Here is a 24,790-nt window from a genome sequence, read left to right as displayed (position 1 = left end):
TAACCAATATAGTTACTGAGAAGAGATTGAAAAATTCTTTTTCCATTCTACTCTTTATTCCCCCAATTTTTTCTTCATGTGCTGTTATCAATGCTGCCTGTGCATATAGCCATTGCATCATATACTCTGTCCCTTTTAGCCATATTTTACTCTTCCACAAGTGACTATAGGTTTAATGTTCACCATAGCTCTTATGTAAGTGTTCCTCCATTTTTAATTTGTGGTTTTGCCTACAGCTTATTTTCCAGTAGATTCCTTAGAATGGACTCATGGGAATAATATCCCCAAAGTTCTTGCATGTTAATAACAATGTGTATGTGCCCTTTCTACTTGAAAGGCATTTTGCTCGATATAAAATGCTTGGTTCATCTTTTACTTCCTTGAATATATTGCTTTATTTTCTTCTAGCAGAGAGTGTTGCTATCAAAGTCTGATGATAGTTTTCTTTTCCCTTACAAGACACTTGCTTACTAGATATTTAAGGGATTTTCCTTCTTTCCTTTTCTTATCTTGCTTTCCTTTTTTCTTTTCTTCTAGTAATTTTACTACAGTAAGTCTTAATTGTCCTAGTTTGATATTCTCAGGTGTGGTGTATATTCTTTTGATTATATTTTGAAGTCTGTTTTTTAATTTGGGGGAAGATTTTTTTTTAATTACATTGTTTAATATTAGTTTTTTCCCCCTGGCTTTGTTTTTTCAGGGACTTCCATTATTTGTATATTAGATCATCTTTGCCTATCAAAGATGTCACCATCTTAAATCCTTTATGTCTCTCGCTTTTTAAGTTTTTTTTGTACTGTCTTCTGTTTCTCTTGAGATATTATATATTGTTTTTATCCTTTCTTTTGTGCCTTCTAGTTTAGTCTTCATTTCTGAAATGCATTTTCATTTCATTTCTAATTTGTTTTTATGTTCTATCATCTCACTTCTGAAAATTTCTAATTCCTAATTATGTCCTTTTATGCAAGAAAAAATAACAACGAAATGACTGTGCTGTGCTTTCTGTGTTCTATGCTCTGGTAAATGATTTATGTTTGAAGCTTTACCAGATTGTGGAACAGCAAATTCATGTGTAAATTTATGCTCTGTGGCTATAGTAAGTTTTACCAGCTCTCTAAATATTATAGTGCTATGATTAAACTGAAATGTAAAATGTAAATGGTGGTTATGTTCATCAAACACTATCAAAAGAGCTTCAGCATCTTTTGAATAATTAATGGTGACATTGGAACTGGTTGAATGAAAGAAGGTTCATTATACATGGTAATGAGTTTAACCTGTAGGTAGAGTTTTGAGAACAGTGATAAGAAAGGAAGAGCCTGATATCAATATGATAGGGAGGACAAAGCACAGTACGTCTGTATTGATTTTTCTATTGCCGTGTAATGAATTGTCATAAACGCACTGGCTGAAAACAGCATATCCCATCCTCCCAAGCTGAACAGGTACACAGACATGTACATGCATTTGCACCCACATGCCACAGCCTGATGGGGGCCACGCTAGTGGGAAACTACCTGGCTAAGATCATACATAATCTTGATTTGATGCTTTCAGCATATTTGCTATTTATGTAATCCCAATAATTATTTTAAATTACTGCAATTTTAAATACTACAGAAGGAGACATATCAAAGAAGTTTATGACCCCCTTTGAAATTGGTGAGCGGTAATATGGAACACTTTCTATTTCTAAGCTCTCTGTCTTCGGAAAGCAAGTCTCTTGAATTTTCTACCTGTCGGCTTTCAGGGAGAGAACATACTTGGTGTTCATTAAATGAAATGGAGAGTGTTTTCTTTTATCTCTCTCTTGTTTTCTAGGATAGCTTAACGATGCAGTTTGCATGTGTTTTCTTTGTCAGGGTCACCCTACTCCATTCCTTTCCTACTTGTTTCTACTCTTCAGTAAACTGCCTGCCCGGACTGCTTGCTCCGTAGTGGCATTTCCATTTGTGCTTATGCCTTTTTGTTTAGCTGGCTTGCCCCCCCCCTTCTCTTTAGGGGGGCACCTGGGCAAGAATTGAGAGTGAGAATGGAAATACCCTAAGTAGGATTAGTCTGTAACCAATCCAATGTGACCCTGAGAAAGTAACATCACAGTTAGCACATTTTAAAAGCGAGTGGTACTGACCCCCTTCACAGGATGGTTGAGAGGGTTAACAAATTAACGATGGCATTGCATTTTTCCAGAATCCAGTTCATAATGCTCTTAGGTTTGACAGCTGAGACTAATGCGATGATGAAAGATCAGTGGCCTCTGTGGAGTAAGATAAAACCCAGTGAAGAACATTAACAAAACCATAAAGCGCCTTAGCATGACCACACCGCACAGGGTTTTTCCAGCAAGGGCTCACATTCTCAGACCAGTCTGTCTCGAGGCTGACTCATGGATTTATCCCTGGATTGCATCCACGGCAGAGATAAGCCTAAAGGATTTTGTTCTCAGTGGTTGAAATGATGAGGTTGCTTGTTTTTACTAAACATTTTTGCATATAGGCAATTTCACCAATTTATGTGGGTGGACACAAGTATTTGTACAGATTTTTAATTTGCTTCGTCATCATGATAGGAGAGCTGAGATCTCGCGAAGAAACTCAGGATATTTATTTAAGTGCCAGATGAAATTCAGGAAAAACAAAATTTCATCATATCCCATCTCAATCTTTTTTTTCTTCTTTTCCTTTCAAACTGAGAGTCTGTAGTTGCAGGAAAAATCTAGACTGCTAGTGATACTGACCTCCAGAAATCCACAGCGGGTAAGACATTGCAACCACAGGCTTTCTGGCTTTGTTGCCCTGTAGGATCAGTCAAAAATTAAATATAGGCTAGGAGGAGGGAGAACCCTGGAGGCAATTACCTATAATAATAGAAAAAAGGCAGTAGCATGGTGTTTGAGACCATTTTTTATTTTGTTCAGCTGAAATTGTATGGGGGAGATTGTATCTGTTTCTGTATAGTGAAGAAAAGAAAATAATCCCTAACTTGTAAATTTTGCTAGAAGAGGCTGCCTTTGATCTCAAAGGCTGCTAAGAAAGTTGTTACTGAGTAATTGATCTTGGCAGCACCAATGCTAGCTTGGTGGAGGCTGGGAGAGACTTCGGATTACCATTTCACACCCCTGTGGTGTCTCTTTTTCTGTTTCCCTCCTCCCAGGGGTTTGAGGAGAGAGCTGTTTGGGTTTTCTTAGCTCTCATTTAAGTGTTGTGAGGCTTAGTACTCATGTTTCCTAAAGTTTAGCAGAAGCATTTCAGAGTATGAGACCAAGGCGTACCAATGGAGATCCTTAGGCAAATAAATGGTAAGGAAGAGGAGATAAACCTGCAGGCCAGGGAGCTGGGTGAGAACGAAGTAGAAGGGAGAAGATTGTGGCTACAACAGCTTCATCCTCTTGGTGGCATAAACAGGAATCAGAATTTTTTAGAGGGTTCTTGATTGTTACCTGGGTTATAATAAATAAATCAGTTGCTTCACATTTAGCCTGTTTTCTCAGCTACAAAATGGTTTTATCAGGATGTGCAGTGATACCAAATACCCCCAAATTTTCAGTGGCCTAAAATATCGAAGGTTTATTTCTCATGTCTGCCTAGGAGCTCACTGGGGCTGGCAGGGGACTCTGTGCTATATTGTCCCTTCCCAGGCTCCTAAGCTGATGGGTCCCTACCATCTGTTATGTTGCTAGTAGCCATGGCCCGCAGAAGAGAATGTGACAGATTCTACAGGGGCTGTTAAAGGCTTCTAGGCACAATGGTGTGTATTCACTCCTATTGGCCAAAATAAGCCAGGTAGCCATATTCAGCTTCAAGAGGGAGAAGTAGGACCCACCTGTGTGCATGGATGGTGGCATCCTGGGGAAGGCCCCTGCTGGGTGTTGATCACGCCCCTGGTGGTCCTGGTGGAACCCCACATACGTAACAAAATACTGGAGGGAAATGAATGCTATTTGGGGAAAAGAATTGTTAATGGATTTATGAAAAAAAAAATGGGTGAGTCTTTTATCATTTTTTTTTTAAAATGTCTATCATGTACTTAAAGTTTTAACTTGAAAATTGGAAAGATTATTTATATATTAATTAGTAATCATAGAAGTAATACCTCTTTGCCTGCCTGGTTGCCATCAGGACGTCACCTTTCTGGGTGAGGATTTAGTGGTACGCATGTCGCTCGCAGGTGACTCTTCGACGGGGCCGCAAAATTGAGCTTGGCCCAGCCTGTGTCCTTATGAAACGGAACACTCACGATCACTTCCCGCCCTGGAGAAAAAATGCTCTCCCAAGCCACGGCCACCCTGGGCGGTGAGAGGCACTGGGCAGTGGCCATGCTGGAGTGTGGGCACAGAACTGGGCCCTGCCGTAAGAGGCCACCCCTGCCTGTGTGGGGGGTAGCCAGGGCAGGAGAGGCAGCAGGATGGCTCGTCTGCCCTGGGCAACACCCACTCATCTTCCATTTGCCCCACACTCAGGGGCCACCTTCACGGGGCTGACTCCTGTGCTGTTTTTGGTTTTGGTTTTTTTTTTTTTTGAGACAGAGTCTCACTTTGTTGCCCAGGCTAGAGTGAGTGCCATGGCATCAGCCTAGCTCACAGCAACCTCAAACTCCTGGCCTCAAGCAGATCCTCCTGCCTCAGCCTCCCGAGTAGCTGGGACTACAGGCAGGCACCACCATGCCCGGCTAATTTTTTGTATATATATTTTTAGTTGGTCGATTAATTTCTATTTTTGGTAGAGACGGGGTCTCGCTCTCACTCAGGCTGGTTTCGAACTCCTGACCTCGAGCGATCCGCCCGCCTCAGCCTCCCAGAGTGCTAGGATTACAGGCGTGAGCCGCCACGCCTGGCTCCTGTGCTGTCTAACTGGGGCTGTTTACCAGAGTGTCCTGTCGGGTTTTCGTGGCTCCTGCAGGAGGTGGCCTGTTTCCTCCTGCAGCCCAGCGCGTGTGGCAGTTGCTCTGCTTCTCCCTGCACCTCAGTTTAGAGACGCCGGGAGCGTTTTCACTGGGCTTTGAGGTCAGCGCTCCAGCTCGTCTCTGGCCGGGACGATGAGTGTGCACAGGGGAACCTTCAGCCACGTCTGCTCAGCCAGTCACACGGCGGGGGCTGGCGGTTTGCTCTGATGATTATTTTCCAGCATCCTGGAAGAGAGGACTCCCCAGCGTGCTGCTCTACCGTCTCTTCTCTGCACCCCACGCTTCCCTCCGTGTTTCTTGTTCTCCCAAAGAGAAGTCTGGGATTCTCTGTCCACCTGGGAGCTGTAACCACAGTTCCCCTCGGAGCGTGTGTCATGATCACCTCCTCCATGGCACCCGGCACAGTCTTGTTTGCATAATAACAAAACAAATCAAGAAATGTCTGATATTTACAGAGGGAGTATTAAATTATAGAGGCTGGCTGCCATTTTTTAAAAAACATCAAAAAATACAGGAATGTAAACCAAATAAAATCTTTGCTCTCAGCTGAGAGAATTTTTTTTTTCTGATATGTTCTTGTTGCTTCTCCCAAACGAACCCTTGCATTCCAAATATATGATTTGAGTCTTTTTTTTTTTCCCCCTCCTTTTATGTACGAGTGCTGTTTGGTCTGACTGAGTCATCAGGCTTCCCGTTACCTCATGTTCATGCTCGTGCCCTGCAGGCGGGCTTTGCAGCTGGGTCAGGGTCGGAGGTGGTGTGATGCCAGACAGCCTGCCTTCATTCTCCCTCCGACATCCTGCAACCTGGGCAGCCCCACGGGATCTTACCTTTTAGGCAGCTCAGAACAGTTAATAGGAATGCCAGAGGGTGGTCTTTCAGTGGTTACTGGTTGATCACTTGCCTTTTTCTTACATAAACACTTGCACGTCTTCATCATTCATTGGATTTTGTAGTTTCTTGTCAGCCTGCATGTTGGTTGTGGCCTGTTGACCTATAAGACTGCAATGAAGGAAGAAGGGGTGGGGAATTAAGAGGGAGTGAGAGCTCATTGATTTGATGAGTGGAAGCATTTCACATTATTTTGTACCCCTAGAGAACTGAATATGGGAAACCAAAGAGAGGGAACTAGCAACATGGCAACGTAGGTGTCATGGCGTAGATGAGATGTGGTCAGAGGGTGGGCATTGTCCTGTAGTCATGTTACCATGTGGAACTGGTGGCCTCTGGGGGCATGTCCACTGCATATGCACATATTCTCTCTCTCTCTCACACACACACACACACACACACACACCTCTGAGGATGGAAGTAGGAGCTCACAGCAAGAGCTCGTACATATTCTGCTATTAGTGTATGTTCCAGAGAAATATGAAACTTTTTCATTTATTGAAAGAAACCCTCTTTGAAATACTGTCATTTTGAGGACTTCTCTTATTGCTTGTAAAGTGTGATGGATTAAAAAAGGCCTAAACTCATGCAAAAGTATGTTTGTGGCCTGTTTCAGTATTGCTGAAAAACTGGCTGGAAGTATTTAGGAAACTTCTGCGTAGATGTGGCTTTCACTTGGGCTTGGTCCCTGCCTCTGTTGCCACTTATTTTTCACGTGCTTGACATGGAGTGGAGGTTATTTGATCTTTCAGGTTGTCTCTAAGGACGTTAGTTTATGTCAGCATTTTTCTGGAAATAACTATCCCAGTAAGGTCTATGATACAGCATTCGACAACCTCATTGCCTCCAATCTCGTTTCTGGAGCTCTGAGTAACCTCCAGGAAGTTACATTGATACTGACCAAGCAGTTGAGGTGTGGTCCCTACCATGATTTATACCAGTGCATTGGTCAGACTTCTTTGTTGGTAGTTTTGTTTCAGTATTGCACTAGGCTTGGTGCAGTGCTCTGCTTGTCTTTGAAAGCTTTTTTTCCCCTGTTACACCATTGGACCTAGCAGATTTAGGGAGGGAAGGGAGGACATTGGAGGTAGTGGATGAGAAGCCATACCCCTTCCCTGCCTGCCACCAGGCCTGGAGGTGCAAACTGCAAAACTGGTAGGTACGTATGGCTCTTGGCATTAAGGAAACCTTGTTGAAAATGAAATGAAAATCCCTATGCTGACAGGAAATTAATCAAGGTGGAATGTAGTAGGACGAGGACACAAGCTATATGCTACTTTTTCCATCACTGAGGAGTGTTTTGTTTTTATGTGAATGAGATTAAATGCACAGTGACAGGTGGGGGGTGAGGAGGGTACAGAGAAGGGAAAGAAGTGAATAGGTTCCTTAGTTTTTAAACTCCAGCAACAAAAATATTTCTGTAACATCTGCTGCTTCATCAGATGCTGAGCAAAGGAAGCTCATCTGCCTCTTTTGTCATTACTTCTGAAAGCAGTCTTCATGGCAGTGTGATTCGTTCTATGGCACTCACAGATGGCCCGCAGTGACCCTGGCCGTATGCCAGTGCTAGGCTAAATAATGGAACCACCTAGTCCCTGCCTTCCAGGAGTTTATATTCTGGGAGGAAAGGATCATGGAAGGCATTACATTCACAGATAATCCAACCTGGTAAGACTTGGTGTCATACCATTTAGGATTGTTTGGTTGAAAAGTAGCTGAAACAAACTCTGGCAAACTTCAGCAAAGAAAGAAGTGAACTGGTAAAAGGGAAACTGAACTGCCATCAAGAAATTTGCAAAGGAAGCCCTGGGGATATAGGTAACAGGTACTAAGGGACAGTCTCTTCTGCGCTGTTGATGAATCCAATCCATGCAAACTTAGGTCTGTTTACTCAAGATTCAGTTTTCCAAAAGAAAGTATCTGGTGGCTCTAGATTGGGCCAGTCCACCTGTGTCTTGGCTAGGGGAAGGCAGGGAACCTGGTCAGTCCCTGCAAAGACTGTGTGCAATGGCAGAGGGACAGTTCCCCGAAGAGAAAGGCAAGGATTCGGATGTCCACCAGGGGCATCGTAAAATCGAGCCGTTGATGTGGTGCTGGGATTGCCAGCCAAGAGGCTGGCGTGTGTTTTATTCAGGGCATGCTCAACATCCAGGTTGCAGTGGTTTGCAGCTGTAAAACTCAGACCCCCCCACCTCCAGGTGCGTCGACTCACGGGCGTTTCTGTCCTGTGCTCTTGTTCCCAGTGCGAGCAGTCCCACCTCATGAGAGAGCATGAGGACGTGCAGGAGCGGACGGCGCTGCGGTACGAGGAGCGCATCACGGAGCTGCACGGCGTCATCGCCGAGCTCAACAAGAAGATAGACCGCCTGCAGGGCGCCACCATCCGGTACGGGCCTCGCCCTCTGCTCTCTCTCTGCCCCTCTGTGCTGTGACCTCCGTCTTGGGGCCGAAGTCACCCCTGTGAATCATAATGAGTTTTCTTTGTAGCCAAGATTTTTACCATTTATAAAGTACTTTATCTTTGCTTGGTTAGCCATGTGCTTTCACCTCCGTTACTCTGTTCTGGTTTTCATCCTTACGCTAGCCCTGGAAGGTAAACAGGGTAGGGGCTGTGATCTTCAGTTTATTGATAAGGGTGTAGGATCTGAAGTTGAATGAAATGCTTTATTAACGAGTTCTAAATGGAGCTCCCTCTGTCCTAGAGCTTGGCGTCCCTATCACCCCAGCCCCTTTTTTTTGACCAGGTCTGCTCAAGATGTGCAAACTGCATGCTTCCCTCCGAGATTTTGAGAGCTTTATGAACGTGGCTTATAACTAAGTAGTGCATAGGCTTCTGGATAATCTAATTACGTTTTGAGCTTGCCTCAAGTTGCTTTACCAACACTGACTTATCCTCTTACCAGACACCTAAGGCAGGGGGCAAGATGTGATCCATCATTTTACTGGTGAAAAAACCGGGGCTTAGAAATAGTAGGTGACTGCCTTACAGTTATACTTAACAGAGGGCAGAGGTGGAGTCAGAGCCCAGAATATCTCTGCCTTTACTTAATTTTGTTTCCATGAAAGTGACTGGTAGGGATTCTGCCACCCTTACTCATTAATCAAATAATAAGCCCCAAGTCTCCTGTACAAAACACTGAGTAGGTTGTGTCTACCCTGTTGTGTTCAGAGCAGGCATTTGCTTTAAGTGACTTACTGAGCCAAGGATGAGAACTTTTTTATCTTCCTGGCTGTGCTTAGGGGACAGCCTGGAGAAAGCAAACATTTGGCGCCTACCTTTTTGGAGAAAGAGTGCTTTGTGCACTTGAGTGTTTATACAAGCCACAAATAAAACAGTTTTAGAGGCAGATACTTTAAACTCTCCCTCTAGAAGTCAGAGGAAACTTTGGATGCATTTTGTTCCAGCTCTGAAAGTCACAGTCATGACAGGGCTTCTTGATGAGGGTACTAACGGGAATCTGTTTTCGTGGAAAAATTTGCACTGAGCTGGAGCCACACAATAAACTTCACATTCTAATTTAGAACCTCAAGGCTTTTAAATTGTATCCTGGTCTTCAGAATGATTGCAGGTTAGAAATAACATACGCAGAGAAGAATTTTCAGCCCAAAGAAATAATTATAGCAGATTTAAAGGAGCCTGACAGAGGACATTGGCGAATTTGTAATTTCCATTAAAATGGGTTGTACTTTTAGACACTTGAGAAAGTGAAAGCAAATGGGCTCAGTGAGTTGTGGAAAAAATGCACCACACATTACCTGGAAAACTCAATTTCAGAATGTTTTAATTGAATGCAATGGCCAAACCGCTTTACTTTAAAATACAGTGAGCTTCTTGACCATAAACATTTATTGGTGCCTTTTAGAGGAACATTGCATCTGTGGAGATGTCACATTAAATTCTTCCAGTTTTCATTATGTAGATGAGCAGGGCCCTCCTTGAGGGGACTCCTTACAAGGCTGTAGGCATGAGGACTAATGAGATGAAGCTCTTCTTGTCCTCCGAGCTCCAGAAGCTAAAACATCTCCCCAGCCCTCAGCACTCCAGGAAATTGGTTTGGCCTTTGAGTTAGAGTTCTCCAGAGAGACAGAACCAGTAGTATTGGATTTATTCAGGGAATTGACTCATGTGATTGTAGAGGCTGAGAAGTCCCATGACAGGCTCTCTGCGAGCTGGAGAGCCTGGGATGCCATAGCATGGCTCAGTCCAGGTACAGAAGCCTTCCTGGGAGCCAGGGAAACCAGTGGTGTAACTCTCAGTCCAAGGCCAAAGGCCTGAGAACCTGGGGCTATGCAGGTGCCAGTCCTGGAATCCAAAGGCTGAATGAAGAGCTTGGAGTTCTGATACACAAGAGCAAGAGAAGAGTGTCCCACCTCCAAAAGAGAGAGACCGTGCACGAGCATGCACAAATTTCCCTTTGCTCTACCTTTTTTGATCTTTCCAGCCCCTCCCCAGCCAACTGGATGGTGACAGCCCACACTGAGAGTGGCTCTTCCCCACTCAGTCCACAAACACACTTCAGTCTCTTCTGGAAACACCCAGGCTCACCCAGAAATAATGCTTAGCCAGTTCCCTAGGTATTTCTTAATCCAGTAAAGTTGACACCTAAAATTAACTATCACCGTCTCAGCTCTCAATATGCTATGATAGGCCCAATGCAGCAGGAACCAGTCACCTACCCAGGGTCTAGAGAATTGATTGTCATACTGGTCAGGTACAATGTTTGTACCATGTAGATCTTCTTGTCACCTGAGTCTGGCCTTAGTTAAGAATTTATTGCAGAAGCTGAAAAATCATTAATAAGGGAAGAGTTTATGTAAGCTATAGTAGTCCCACACTTAAGCAATACTGAATTGCTTAAGGAAAGAAAACAACAATCTCATAATTTAAATTTTTTATCTCAGATCACAAAGAACCAGGGACCTTCTATGACTATCCTAGACTCCACCATCTCTTATAGCCACAGGCTAATGTAGCCAAGAATCAGATACTACTGGTTGCTGAATTCCAGTGTAAATTGAATTCATAGCTATATCAGATTACTTAAGTGAAGATTGAGCACTGGTAGGAAGAGATGAAATGGTGAGAATTTGAATGAGGACATTGGGGTAGATTCAAAAGAACTCAAATACCTGGAACACTGCCACAAACCAAAAACCCTCAAATACCTGGAGCCTACAAATCCCACTAAGTTTCCTTCCTGCAGAGGTAGCCCTCCCTCCCTGTGTGATAAAGCTAGTCTTACCTTGCTTGGAGACTATGTATTGACTTCATCCCAGGTAGGAGGTGGCAGATAGATTCATGTCCCTTTCCTACTTCATTTGTCTTTATCTTTAGACCTAAAAATAATCCAGTTTCATCATGTCTTAAGGGGATAAATAGAAAATCCAACCTGGAAAGATACAGCTAAAATACCAAAAGACTTACAAGATTCTGTTCATTTACATTCCCAGAAACTTGGGAAATTTGTGTGAGATTTAGACCTAAGGGTTCTAGACCAGGGAGGGGGAGATGCAGTGTTGGATTGATGATGAATTTATTGATATGACTGTTCCTACCAAAGATTCTGGATTCAGTGTGTTAGCCCCAGCAGTCAGATTACCTGAAAAGTAGCCTCAACAGGAGGACTCTACATTAAATGATGTTGAAACATCAGAACTTCCCCTAATAGAAGGAGTTCAGAGGCCTGAGGAGTTGGGAATGTTGGTGGGAGATGGTTAAAACGGGGTCTTTGGTGCCAATGAACTACTGGAGTCACTGTGGTCTTGGTTACTGTGTTAATTAATAGGGCCACAGTAGTAATCAAAAAGGTTTGACCTGTAGGGATCTTTGGTAGTGGCTGGTTGTTCATGGAGTCTCTAGAACTGATATAAATGGGAAGCCTACTAAAGTTATTTTTTTGATCTTTGTGAAAAAAAAAAAACCTCTGGTCTGGTGAACACAGATTTGACTTGCCTTCACAATGGAGAATCATGGCCTCTTATCCAATTCTTATCTGACTCAGTTTATAGACCCAGAGCCCTTTGGATGAGGGGAAAGATGTATACAGCCCTGCCACAAGTAGAAACAGTACATCTTCCTTCTACCCCTTCCAAAGAGAACTGCAGCCACTTACAAGGGAGACTGTGCAGTGGAGAAAAGAGAGAAACCATGTTCTGCAGTGATTACCAGACACTGGCTCTGAGCTAATGGTAGTCCCTGGAGATCCAAAATGTGTAGTCTACAAGTCAAAGGGGGTGACTTCTGAAGGTACATCCGTCAGCTTGGGCTGCCATAACAAAATACCATAGACTGGGTAGCTAATTCATTTCTGCTTTGAGACCTCTGTTCCTGGCTTGCAGATGGCTGCCTTCTCACTGTGTCCTCACACCCTCACATGGAGGGAAGAGTGAAAGAGGGAGCAAGCTCTCAGATGTATCCTTTTAGGGGGGCACTAATCCCATGACCTCATCTAAACCTAATCATCTTCCAAAGGCCGTATCTCTAAATGCCATCACATTGGGGTTTAGGGCTTCAACATAAGAATTTTGGTGGGACTCAACTTAGTCCATGGCAGAAAGTCAGATGACAAGTGGCCTTATGGCCTGAGTCCATACCATAGCAGACCTAGTTATGGCACCATCTGAGAGAGAACCCTTTTCAATGCTCTGGAGATGTAGTAAATGCTCCCAACTAGCAACAGTATATGGTGCTGCTTTTTTGGATCCAGGGACCAAATGGGGAAGTAGAAGTGGCTCTTCTCATTCATATACCTTAAAAACTCACTTCAAAAAATTATTGTTTCTATTACCCTGATACCAAAATCAGACAAGAGCACAACAAAAAAAGAAAATGACAGACCAGTATCCCTGATGAACCTAGATGCGAAAATCTTCAACAAAATACCAGCAAACCAAATTCAACAGCACATTAAAAAGATCATTACATGATCAGGTGGAATTAATCCCGGGGATTCAAGGATGGTTCAATATGTGCAAATAAATAAATATGATACATCACATTAACATAACCAAGATCAAAAACCATATGCTCATTTTAATAGGTGCTAAAAAACCATTCAGTAAAATTCAACATCCCTTTATGATAAAAACACTCAATAAACTGAGTATAGAAGGAAAGTAGCTCAAAACAATGAAACAATGACGGCTATATATGAAAAACTCACAGCTAACATCATACGTAACAGGGAAAAATTGAAGGCCTTTCCTCTAAGATATGGAACAAGACAAAGATCCCCACTTTTTTTTTTTTTTTTCTTTTTTTTTTGAGACAGAGTCTCGCTTTGTTGCCCAGGCTAGAGTGAGTGCCGTGGCGTCAGCCTAGCTCACAGCAACCTCAAACTCCTGGGCTCAAGTGATCCTTCTGCCTCAGCCTCCCGGGTAGCTGGGACTACAGGCATGCGCCACCATGCCCGGCTAATTTTTTTATATATATCAGTTGGCCAATTAATTTCTTTCTATTTATAGTAGAGACGGGGTCTCGCTCTTGCTCAGGCTGGTTTTGAACTCCTGACCTTGAGCAATCCGCCCGCCTCGGCCTCCCAAGAGCTAGGATTACAGGCGTGAGCCACAGCGCCCGGCCAAAGATCCCCACTTTTACCACCATTATTCAACATAGCACTGGAAGTCCTAGCTAGAACAATCAGACAAGAGAAAGCAATTAAGGACATCCAAATTAGAAAGGAAGAAGTTAAATTATCCTTGTTCGCAGACATCTTATATTTAAAAAACCTTAAAGATTCTACCAAACAGCTATTAGAACTGATAAATGAATTCAGTAAAGTTGCAGGATACAAAATCAACATATAAAAATCAGTAGCGAGTAGAGGAGGATCAAGATGGCGGATGAGAAACACTGCCAGAAAGAGTGTCTCTGCAGAAAAGACAGATTCTAGCAGAAATTAGAAAAAAGAAGCAAGAAGGCGAGCATACAGCAGACGAGGGCCGGAAGGAGGGGTACCTGAGACCCTGGGAGACTCCATGGGAGGAGACTTCGGAGCAGAACTGGAAGCTGAGACCGCCAGAGCAGCCCGGAGACCAGCGGGAAGGGTAGGTGGATAAATCACCTTTCCTCTCCCCTGCATTTGGGACTGCTGGTGGGCTCCCCAGCGGGTGAAGAGACCTGCGGACACCAGCCCAGAGACGGCCGCCGCCAGCTAGCAGTGAGCCTGTAGCGGACGAGGCACCAGACTCCCAAATCCCTCGGGGCACCTCTGTGTACACAGACCCGAGCCGCGCGGCAGGCGCCATATTGCCTCCTTCTCCCCTCCGCCGACCCTACCTGCGGCTGCCCAGAGAGACAATATAGCCACCAGCCGGAGGCACCTCAAGGGAACGGGACCTTCCCTTTGGGGACCCTACAGCTGACTCAGGGGAACTCAAGACTGTGAGCTCCCTACCCGCCAGCCCTCCCAGGTGCTGCCGGCACGGTGTTCCCAGGAGAACGGTGCTGACTCAGAGGCTGAGAGACACAAACACAGCTTGGGCTCCCTGTGGGTGAATTGGGACCGGAACTCCTCTCCCTGGTGGGGATAATTTGAACTCTGGGACCCAGAGGTCGGACCTGCAGACCAGATCCCGTGCACCGAGGTCTAGCATTGCTGGGGCACAGAAGGGATATTTGTGAACAGCCTGCTGAGGTGTGTGTGCCTCCAGGGGCAGATCAGCATCCTAGAGGGCAACCCTCCCACCAAAGGGAGGCCGTGTGCCCAGCCCAGGCAGTGTTTCTGCGCAGGGAACCTCCCCGCAAGCATCACAATCCGGGGAGGCCTGGTGACGTGTGGTCTGGCCTGCTGGCAGAGGCCCAGGAGTAGCTGCAGAGTTGGGGAGGGTGGAAAGAAGTGAGGCCCGCTCCAGACTGCGAGTCTCAGACAGCCCCACCCCCACAAGCAGACTTTCTGGCGGAGTGGGACCATTCCAGGCCCGCCCTGACAGCTTTTCCTGGAAGCAGAGAACAGAACTTTGACCTCTGCTAAGGGCATTGGTGGTGCCTGAGGGCAGGCTTACCCAACCCAGCTCTGCCCAGAATAAGAGCTGATAACAGGACACAAAAACAACAGCATAGCCTGTTCCTCCAAGCAAGCGCCACCTACTGACAGGGACGGCATCCTGCACAGCCTTTTCACAGCACCCACTGACTCATTATACAGGGAGTGGTCGAATCTCACCCACAGACACCACCTAACGGCTCAGAAACTAAACAAGGCGTGTGAATACCCAAACAAAAACCTAAAGGAAAGAAACAACAACTGATCAACATGGGAAGAAATCAGCGAAGGAACTCAGGAAATATGAAGAACCAAACGGAAAACACACCCCCAAAGAGGAGCACCAGCCCCCTAGAAACGGACACCAACCCAAATCAGGCAACCAAAATGACAGAAGAGGAATTTCATATGTGGATAATAAGAACACTCACCAAGCTGCAACAACAACTCAATAACCAACACAAAGAAACCACAAAAAGCCTCCAGGACCTAGAATAAAAGTTCACTAAAGAAATAGACACAATGAAGAAAAGTTTAACCGAACTCCTGGAAATGAAGAATCAATTCAGGGAACTACAAAATACAGTGGAAAGTCTCAAGAACAGGGTAGATCAAACAGAAGAAAGAATCTCAGAGCTTGAAGATAACACCCTCCAACTAAATAAAACCATCACAGAGATAAAGCACAGAAACAAGAGAAAAGAGCAAAGCCTACAAGAGATGTGGGATTATGTGAAGAAACCTAATGTGAGGGTCCTAGTGTTACCAGAAGGGGAAGAAGACAACACCCAAGGGTTGGACAAGCTATTTGAAGATATAATAGAGGAGAATTTCCCAGGCCTTGCTCAAAATCTCGATATACAAGTTCAAGAAGCTCAGAGGACCCCTGGGAGATTCAATGCAAACAGGAAGACGTCACGACATGCAGTCATCAGACTGACCAAAATATCAACTAAAGAGGCCCTTCTAAGAGCTGTAAGACGAAAGAAGCAAGTGACATACAAGGGAAAGCCAATTCGAATAACACCAGACTTCTCTAATGAGACTTTACAAGCAAGGAGAGACTGGGGCCCCATTCTCACTCTTCTGAAACAAAACAATGCCCACCCTAGAATCTTCTTCCCTGCAAAACTAAGCTTCATATATGAAGGAGAAATAAAGACATTCTCAGACAAGCAAAGTCTCAGAGAATTCACCAAGACAAGACCAGCCCTACAAGAAGTACTCAAAACAGTGCTACGCACGGAACAACATAATAAAAAATCATGAATATAAAAACAACCAAAACCCAAAGATTAAAGGCCAGATAATACAATGGCTCAAGAGAGAAATCAAAGCAACAACATCCAACCCAACAGAATGAACAGTAATCTACCTTACCTATCAGTTCTCTCAGTAAATGTGAATAGCTTAAACTCTCCACTCAAGACACATAGGCTGGCTGAATGGATAAGAAAATACAGGCCAAGTCTATGCTGTCTTCAGGAAACACATCTAACCTGCAAGGATGCATATAGACTAAAAGTAAAAGGGTGGAGATCAGTATTCCAGGCAAATGGAAGCCAAAAGAAGGCTGGCGTGGCAGTTCTAATTTCAGACGATTTAGTTTTTAAACCAACAAAAGTAGTGAAAGACAAAGAGGGCCATTATATAATGGTGAAGGGCACACTTCAACAAGAAGAGATAACAATTTTAAATATATATGCACCCAACTTAGGTGCACCCAGTTTCATAAAGCAAACCTTACTGGATCTAAGCAAAAGGATTAATAGCAGCTCCATAATCACCGGAGATTTCAACACCCTACTGACGGCACAAGACAGATCCTCCAAACAGAAAATTAATAAAGAAATAATGGACTTAAACAAAACCCTGGAACAACTGGGTCTGACTGACATCTACAGGACATTCTACCCAAAATCCACTGAATATACGTTCTTCTCATCAGCTCACAGGACATTCTCTAAGATTGACCATATCCTAGAGATTTACACAAAGTAAATCTCAAGAAATTTAAAAAAATAGAAATCATACCATGTACCTTCTCAGATCTCAGTGGAGTAAAAGTAGAAATCAACCCTAACAGAAACTCACATTTCTACGCAAAAACGTGGAAATTAAACAACCTCCTACTAAATGATTACTTCATAAATGAAGAAATCAAGATGGAAATAAAAAAATTTTATACTCCTACACTGCTGGTGGGACTTCAAATTAGTTCAACCTCTATGGAAAGCAATATGGAGATACCTTAAAGCGATACAAGTGAATCTACCATTTGATCCAGCAATCCCATTGCTGGGCATCTACCCAAAAGATCCAATGACACTCTACAAAAAAGACACCTGCACTCAAATATTTATAGCAGCACAATTCATAATTGCAAGGCTGTGGAAACAGCCCAAGTGCCCATCAATCCAAGAATGGATTAATAAAATGTGGTATATGTATACCATGGAGTACTATTCAGCTCTAAGAAACAATGGTGATATAGCACATCTCATATTTTCCTGGTTAGAGCTTGAACCCATACTATTAAGTGAAGTTTCCCAAGAATGGAAAAACAAGCACCACATATACTCACCAGCAAATTGGTATTAAGTGAACAGCACCTAAGTGGTCACATAGGTACTGCAGTAATAGGGTATTGGGCAGGGGGGAGGGTGGGCGGGTATATACATATATAATGAGTGAGATGTGCACCATCTATAAGATGGTCATGCTGGAGACTCAGACTTGTGGGGAGGGGGGAAATGGGCATTTATTGAAACCTTAAAATCTGTACCCCCATAATATGCCGAAATAAAAAAAAAATCAGTAGCATTTATTACAATCTGACTTATGAAAACATATGAAATACAATCTTTCTCCAAAGTATATCTAAATAAATTATAATTCCTATAATGTGTTTATTTTATAGTATATGAAGTCTCTCATCATAAATATCCACATAACTTGAAGAACATATAATAGTATTTCAAAGGAGTATATGTTCCTGTGATATTAATAAAATAAGACTAATTGGTGGCCACATTACACCAAAATATCAGGTAACCAAAGTAAGTATGGGCTCCTGGTTAATGTAGATTTCAATCAAAATTCTGTTGTTGGTGATTTCCATCCAGTTTTCCTAGAATTACTAAAATTTTGAATAAAAATCATTAATTCCATGAAATAGTTGGTACATATTTAATTTATATGACAAACATCTTAGGACTATACAGTATGTGTGCCTATGTGTACACTCTTGTTGGTGTATAATTCACATGTTGCAGTGGGGATGTAAAATAATCTATTAAAGTATAACCACATGTGGGGAAAGAAGAAGAATTCGGGAATTGATAGCTTTCCCAGGTAGGAATTTTGCTTACTGAAAAAAAAAAAAAAATCAGTAGCATTTATATACCCCAGGAGTGCACAGTCTGAAAAAGAAATCAAGAAAGCAATCCCATTTATAATACCTACAAAAATTGTAAAATACTTACGAATGAATTTAGCCAAAGAAAGGTATCTATCCTCATGGATTTGAAGAATTAATATTGTTAAAATGTCAATACTACCCAAAGCAATCTATAGATTCAATGCAGTCTCTATCAAAATACCAATGACATTATTCGCAGAAATAGAAAAAGCAATTCTAAAATTTACATGGAACCACAACACTCAGTCCTGTGCAAAAAGAACAAAGCTGGAGGCATCATGCTACTTGACTTCAAAATAAACTACGGAACTATAGTAACCAAAACAGCATGGTACTGGCATAAAAACAGAAACATAGACCCAATGGAACACGATAGAGAATTCAAAAATCACACATCTGTGGTCAACTCATTTTCAACAAAGGTGCGAAGAACATACATTGAGGAAAGGAAAGTATCTTTCTTCAGTGGTTCTGGGGAAACTGGATATCCATATGCAGAAGAAAGAAAATAGACCCCTATCTTTCACCATATACAAAAATGAACTCAAGATGGATTAAAGACTTAAATCTAAGACGCAAAACTTTGGCACTACTAGAAGAAAACATTGAGAAAACACTCTAGGACATTGGTCTGAGCAAAGATTTTTTGAGCAACACCTCAGAAGCACAGGGAGCAAAATGAAAAAATGGATGAATGGGATTACGTCAGACTGAAAAGCTTCTGCATGGCAAAGGAAACAAACTAGAGAATGGGAGAAAATATTTGAAAGCTATCCACCTGACAAGGGATTAATAAAGAATATATAAGGAACTTATCAGCAAAAAACAAATCCAAAGAGAAATACCTGAGAATGTTGTAATTCCATTATTATGAAACTACCACTGTGGATTATTAACATTTATTAGTTTACCAAAGGGTCTGTTTTTTTGGTTTATAATGCTCACTTTTTTGACCTTTCCACATTTTCTTCTTTTTCATCACCACCATTAGCAGTTGGTATTCTTTTGGGAGGCCTTTTTTTCCCTAAAAGTAGTAAGGTGTCACATGATAAAAGTGACACAACAAAAGGAAGTGAACAGTAGTCATTTTGAGATGCTGACACTGCTGTGTCATTAGCCAGACACCTTCACCAGGTAGGTGACTCAAGACCATACACAGCCGTCTTGAAAGCACCACTCAAAATCTTGTGTCTGTAAAACTGCACAGAGACCAGTGGAGTGTTTTTTTACTTATTCCATTGCTCTTTAGGGACCAAAGCTCCTAAATGACAGAGAAAACGCCTAGTCATCAGTCTGCTACGTATACTGCAGTCACAAATTGATTGTCAGTTTGCGAAGGGCCCTAGAGAATTCACTTTTGTCATTTACCAGCGTGAGGGTCCAGCCTCCTTTCAGGGGTGATGCTGATGAGAGCTGATGGGACACGCAGCTCCGTGAGTTTTTACCAGAGTCAGTGGGAGATGCAACAGGATTGCACGGACTTTCTAATATTTAGGCTCAGTTTAACCTTTTTATACCTCAATCGTGGTGGCACAAAAACTTCCCTGATCTTTTTGCAAACTAGTTTTCCACTGCTCATTACTGTTTACTTTTTTTGCATGGTTTTTTGTTTGTATTTGTTTGTTTGTTTGTGGGAGTTTGTTGTTGTTGTTGTTCTAGAATACTTGCCATCTTCACCATAGGAGGAACATCAGCCAGGGATCAGCTATGTTCTGCTCAACCTCTTCCTGTGAGGTCAAGAATATAGACTTTCCGCACTTCCCTCCTCCTTTTATCTGTTTCCACATAAGATCTCGGCAACATTTTTGTTGCCGAGATCTTCCCCTAAATTCCTAGACTTCCCACATTATAGTTTCATTTCTACCAGCTGACCCTGATTATTTACCTCCTCCAGTACAATAAATTTTTTATTCCATCATTAGTAGCCTGAGTGCGTCTCCAGCCCCACGTTTCCACCCCGTGCCCCGTTGTGGTTTATCTGTGCCGAACCACTTGCTCCGCTCCGAGCTCCGCATGTTCACGGCCCCTCTGAGCCTTTGCATGTTCTCTTCCACCCTGCCAGCCTAAGGTGAACTTTCCCCGAGGCTCATCTTGAGTGCTGCTCCAGCCAGGAAGACTTCCCTCACCCCCACTGGCAGCCTCAGGCGGTCCCCTGTGTCCACCCACAGCATCCTTCTTAGGTTATAATTGGTTTTGCACGTATTTGTCTCCTGGAAGAAAGAATCTATCCAGTCTTTGCTTTCCTGTCCTTGTTTTGGTGCTCAAATATGTTGAATGGGGATCTTTAGTTTGCGTTTTAGGACACCGAACACCTTCTGCCTGAGAAGACGTTACTAGTGAGGTGTCATTCTGCTTCAGACTGTGCTCGGTAGGGACTGTTTCTACAATAACAGCTTCCCTCACCCGCCCTCCGCTGTGCACTCCTTGATACAATGCATCCTACTAATCCCTAGAAGTAATTCGGTACAAAGCAGGAGATTTGGCAGGAACTGTCTGTTTTGGAACCTGCCAAGCCAGGAGGGTCTAAGGTGGCTATTAAAGATTTTGCAAATGCCATTTATAGCAGAGAAATAGCAGCAGCATTTATCATGTGCTTTCTTGGCTGTAAAACAGTCTGAGCCAAGCCGAAGCTGATTATGTTGGCCATGCAACAAAGGTAATTTATTCATCATACGCAAAATCTCCTGTTAACTAAAATCAGAATTTTAAGAGCTGACTGAAAGGAGAGCTGATGTATCTATCAGTGCACAGTTTCCCTCTAGACCAAGCAGGCAGCTCCACAGAAAGTACTTTTTGTTTTCTTTTCTAAACTTAGTTATTGTTGTCTTCTGCAGATGTCTAATAATGAACATTCATAGACCATTAACCTATATTTTTTTCCTTCACCACTCCCTTTCTCTAATAATTCATATTTTGTGTGGCTTGGGGCTTTATATCTGCTTAAAGTCTTCCCAGTTTTCTGGGTGTCTTTAAATAACAATACCTTATAAAGCAGAGGCTCGGCGGAATCCCTTTCCTGGGAGAATTTTGATATCTTGAGAGAATCAAGACCTCTGGAGAGTTTTTCCACATTTCTCTGATGTATAGTTAGGTCTTTCCAGTGCCTCTTCCCTAAGCCCCAGTGATCACCACTCACCATTCTGGTCCACCCAAAACTCCAGACTGTAGACTTTTTCCGCCTCATTGGTTGTTGGCGACTTACCGTGAATGCCCGGCTGCTGTCTTCACCCCACCATCCCCCTGGAGCTGAGCAGACCCCAGTGGGCTTTCCACCCCCCACGCCCCCTACACAGTTAAATCCCCTGACAATTTTCCCTCCCCATCACTTTTAAAGGAAATGCTTCAGCGAGGGTTAATTTTGCTTTCTCCATGCCCGTGTCCAGTGTGTGCGTGTGTGATGGTGGTGTGGTCGAAGAGGGAAGTGCTTGTGCTTAGAAATACATACTACAGCTCTCAGTTGTCTTAGCTTGCTGATAGTACAATTCACATCCATGAAGGGCTGAGGAGAGGTGGGTGGGCGGGTGCCAATGAAACACGGCTGTGTTTCAGTGTTGTCTTCCTGTTAGCAATTGCAAATTAAAGGAAATAGACCACTGATTGGTACTCTCCCACTCACTGTTTCCTTTTTTCTCCTCACCCCGTCCTTTCTTCCTACCCTTCTGACTCCACCTACTTTCTCTGGGGACAGTTAGCCTGGTCTTTCTTGGGTATACAGATTCGTATACCTCTCACAGGCTCTAATTTGATCTGCACAGGTGAGGTCCTGGTATTCCAGTAGCTGCGACCCCATTACCTCCCTCCGTCCTCTCCCAAGAAGAAAGCCCGTGTGGGCCCCTCCAGGTGATGGGATGTGCCATCACTGTCACCAGACCCTTAATTATTTTGCTCACTGTGGTAGGCTCAGTAGTCTTAGTTCTTTTTCACCTCAGAATTTGAAGAGGTGAAGAAATCTAATTTCCTCAGGAAATCTTTGAAGGGAAAGAACTTCTACAGGCTGATAGAGAAATCTTGTTCGGAGCATGGGTGGTATATATGTGGACGCAGAAACCTTTCATTTTCACACACTGACCATAGGTGCGACTGACCACGTATTTAGCCCGGAAGGAATCGTGGTCGCTGAGAGGTCCGTTTTCTCTCTGAATGTCTTGGTCTTGTCCTTAAAAGACGTATGCTCTAGGGATCTGTCGTACGTGTTCTGTCCGTGGCGGCTGACTCTCCTTGTTTCTCAGGGAGGAAGATGAGTACTCGGAGCTGCGGTCGGAACTCAGCCAGAGTCAGCACGAGGCCAACGAGGACTCTCGAAGCATGGACCAAGACCAGACCTCCGTCTCCAACCCCGAAAACCAGTCCACCATGGTCACCGCCGACGTGGGTGAGTCCGCCTGCCGTTGCCGCCCAGCAAGAGTTTGGTTTCCGGGTTGTGACAGAAACAGGCAGCCTGGATTAAAATTTGATTAGCCACGGAGTCGTGCAAGTGGGCGAAGGCACGTCCGTTTCAGTCTCTTACGCTCGTCTCTGTTGGTCAAAGTGGAACTGAAGAGCTGAATTAGCTTTCTGGAAATTCTGGAAACAGGGAGAAAAAGAAAATTCTGGAAACAGGGAGGAAATTCTGGAAATAGGTAAAAATCTATTGCAGTGTTCCAAGTTACAGTGATATGGGAACTGTGGTGGTGGAAATGGGAAGGATGGCTGGGGGCAGCGCACTGCAGTGGAAGAACCCAGTAGGTTTTAGCGACTATTTAAGTTGAGTAAGGAGGAGCAATCCAAAATGACTCCAGCATGTTGCTCCTAAGTGACTAAGAGAGTGACTTGTATTCCTTGGTAAGGAAGCTTGGTTGAGAAATGAGTTGGGAAATAGTCATATTATGTTTGAGGTTGTAGAGCAATATCCATGTGGAAATATCCAGTACAGTGTATTTTAAACTGCAGGTCATGACACACTAATGGGTCTTAAAATTATATGAAAAATATTTTTTAAATGAAAGCAGGCTAGGTGTGGTGGCCCGTGCCTAGAATACCAACATTTGGGGAAGCAGAGACAGGAGGATTGCTTGAGGCCAGGAGTTTGAGACCAGCCTGGACCACATGGCTAGACCCTGTCTCTACAAAAAATAAAAATTAGCCGGGCATGGTAGCACATGCTTATAGTCCTAGCCACTTGGAAGGCTGAGGCAGGAGGATTGCTTGAGGCCAGGAGTTTAAGGTTATAGTGAGTTATGATCTGATTGGGCCACTGCACTCCATCCTGGGAAACAGAGTGAGACCTCCTCTCTTTAGAAACAAACAAAAATCAGGGAAACAATAGAGTGACAGTATTGTTTCATGAAACTCGTTTATTGCCTGGGTAGGTAGGTAATAAGTTGCCAAATGAAACTTCTAACTGTGGATTGCAGTCACAATATTGCAAAACCACTGGTCTTGCCTTACCTGGATATTTGGGGAGAGGTTGAGGTTAGAAGCTTTGAAGTTGTCTCAGCTAAGGTGATCCCTGTGGTTGAAAGGGTGTGGTGCCCCGAGAGGGAGGAGCACCGTGTCTTGGGAAATGCTCACATGTATGGGAGAGACCGAAGAGAACCAGGGGAAAGAAGAGGTGGGGGGGGGGTTGGGAAGTAGGTGGGAGCCGATCGTGCAGGGTCTTGGAGACCATGTTAGAGACCATGTTTGGCCTTATCCAAAGATCCGCAAGAAGCTACTGAAGATTTTAATAGTGGGGGCAGAGGATGAGATGATCAGATTTGCATTTTGAATCAATCAGTCTGTGGTGTGGAGAAAGAATCCCTAGAGACCAAGAGTGAGTTGGGCAGCTGGCTAGGAAACCATTGCAAAAGTTTAGGTGGTTTAATCTGTTACAGAATTAGTAAAAAAAAAAAAAAAAAATATATATATATATATATATATACACATACATACATACATACATATATAAAGTCTAGGTGGGCAGAATCGTTGCTAGGATTAGAGTGTTGGCAGTTGAGTTGTAGAAAAGATATAAAATTGGTGAGATTTACTGAAGGGTCGGAAACAGAGGGTGGAGGCACAGTGGTGTGTGTGTCCCGGACGGGTTTGGTTTGCACAGTAGATGGACAGTGGGGCCACTTGCCAATATGGGAGCACAGGAAAAAGGAGCAGGTGGTTTTGCTTTGAGCTTTGTTTTGTTTTGCTTGGGGATGGGAAGGATGGATGGAGATCATGTGTTTTGTTTGTCCGTGAGTTTGCAGTGTCTGGAGATCGCTGGGCGGAGATGCTTCAGAGGCAGTGTGTACTCGGGTAAGGAGCCGAGAGGAGAGGTCTGGGTGCAAGGAACGCGGCTGGGAGAGCTCAGGGTGTTTGCAGATAGGGGCTGAAGCAGTGGGGGAGGCGGGTGTGCAGAGAGTGAGGAGGGGAGAGAGCCCGAGGGGAGGAGCTTGGTGGTTGCTCCTGGCAGGGAGCGCTCCTCAGTTCAGTCTCAGGTTAAATACGACTCTTCAAAAAGCTTTCTCAGGGCCAGGTGCCTGTAATCCTAGCACTCTGGGAGGCAGAGGCGGGAGGATTGCTCAAGGTCAGGAGTTCGAAACCCAGCCTGAGCAAGAAAGAGCAAGACCCCATCTCTACT

General features: G+C 43.8%; 1 protein-coding gene across 1 annotated transcript in view; it reads left to right on the top strand.

Annotated features, from left to right (window-relative positions):
* The window catches only part of MCC (MCC regulator of Wnt signaling pathway), a 267,530-nt gene that overhangs the window by 153,482 nt on the left and 89,258 nt on the right, over nt 1-24,790 (top strand). Inside the window, exons 3-4 of the mRNA XM_012763744.3 lie at nt 8,037-8,179; nt 22,428-22,570. Coding sequence (XP_012619198.1) covers nt 8,037-8,179; nt 22,428-22,570 — 286 coding nt within the window. The remainder of the gene's footprint in view (nt 1-8,036; nt 8,180-22,427; nt 22,571-24,790) is intronic.

This window comes from Microcebus murinus, chromosome 11, assembly GCF_040939455.1.
Source record: "Microcebus murinus isolate Inina chromosome 11, M.murinus_Inina_mat1.0, whole genome shotgun sequence".
Taxonomy (NCBI): domain Eukaryota; kingdom Metazoa; phylum Chordata; class Mammalia; order Primates; family Cheirogaleidae; genus Microcebus; species Microcebus murinus.
Note: the sequence above shows the minus strand (reverse complement) of the source record. Positions and strands in the feature narration are given on the sequence as shown.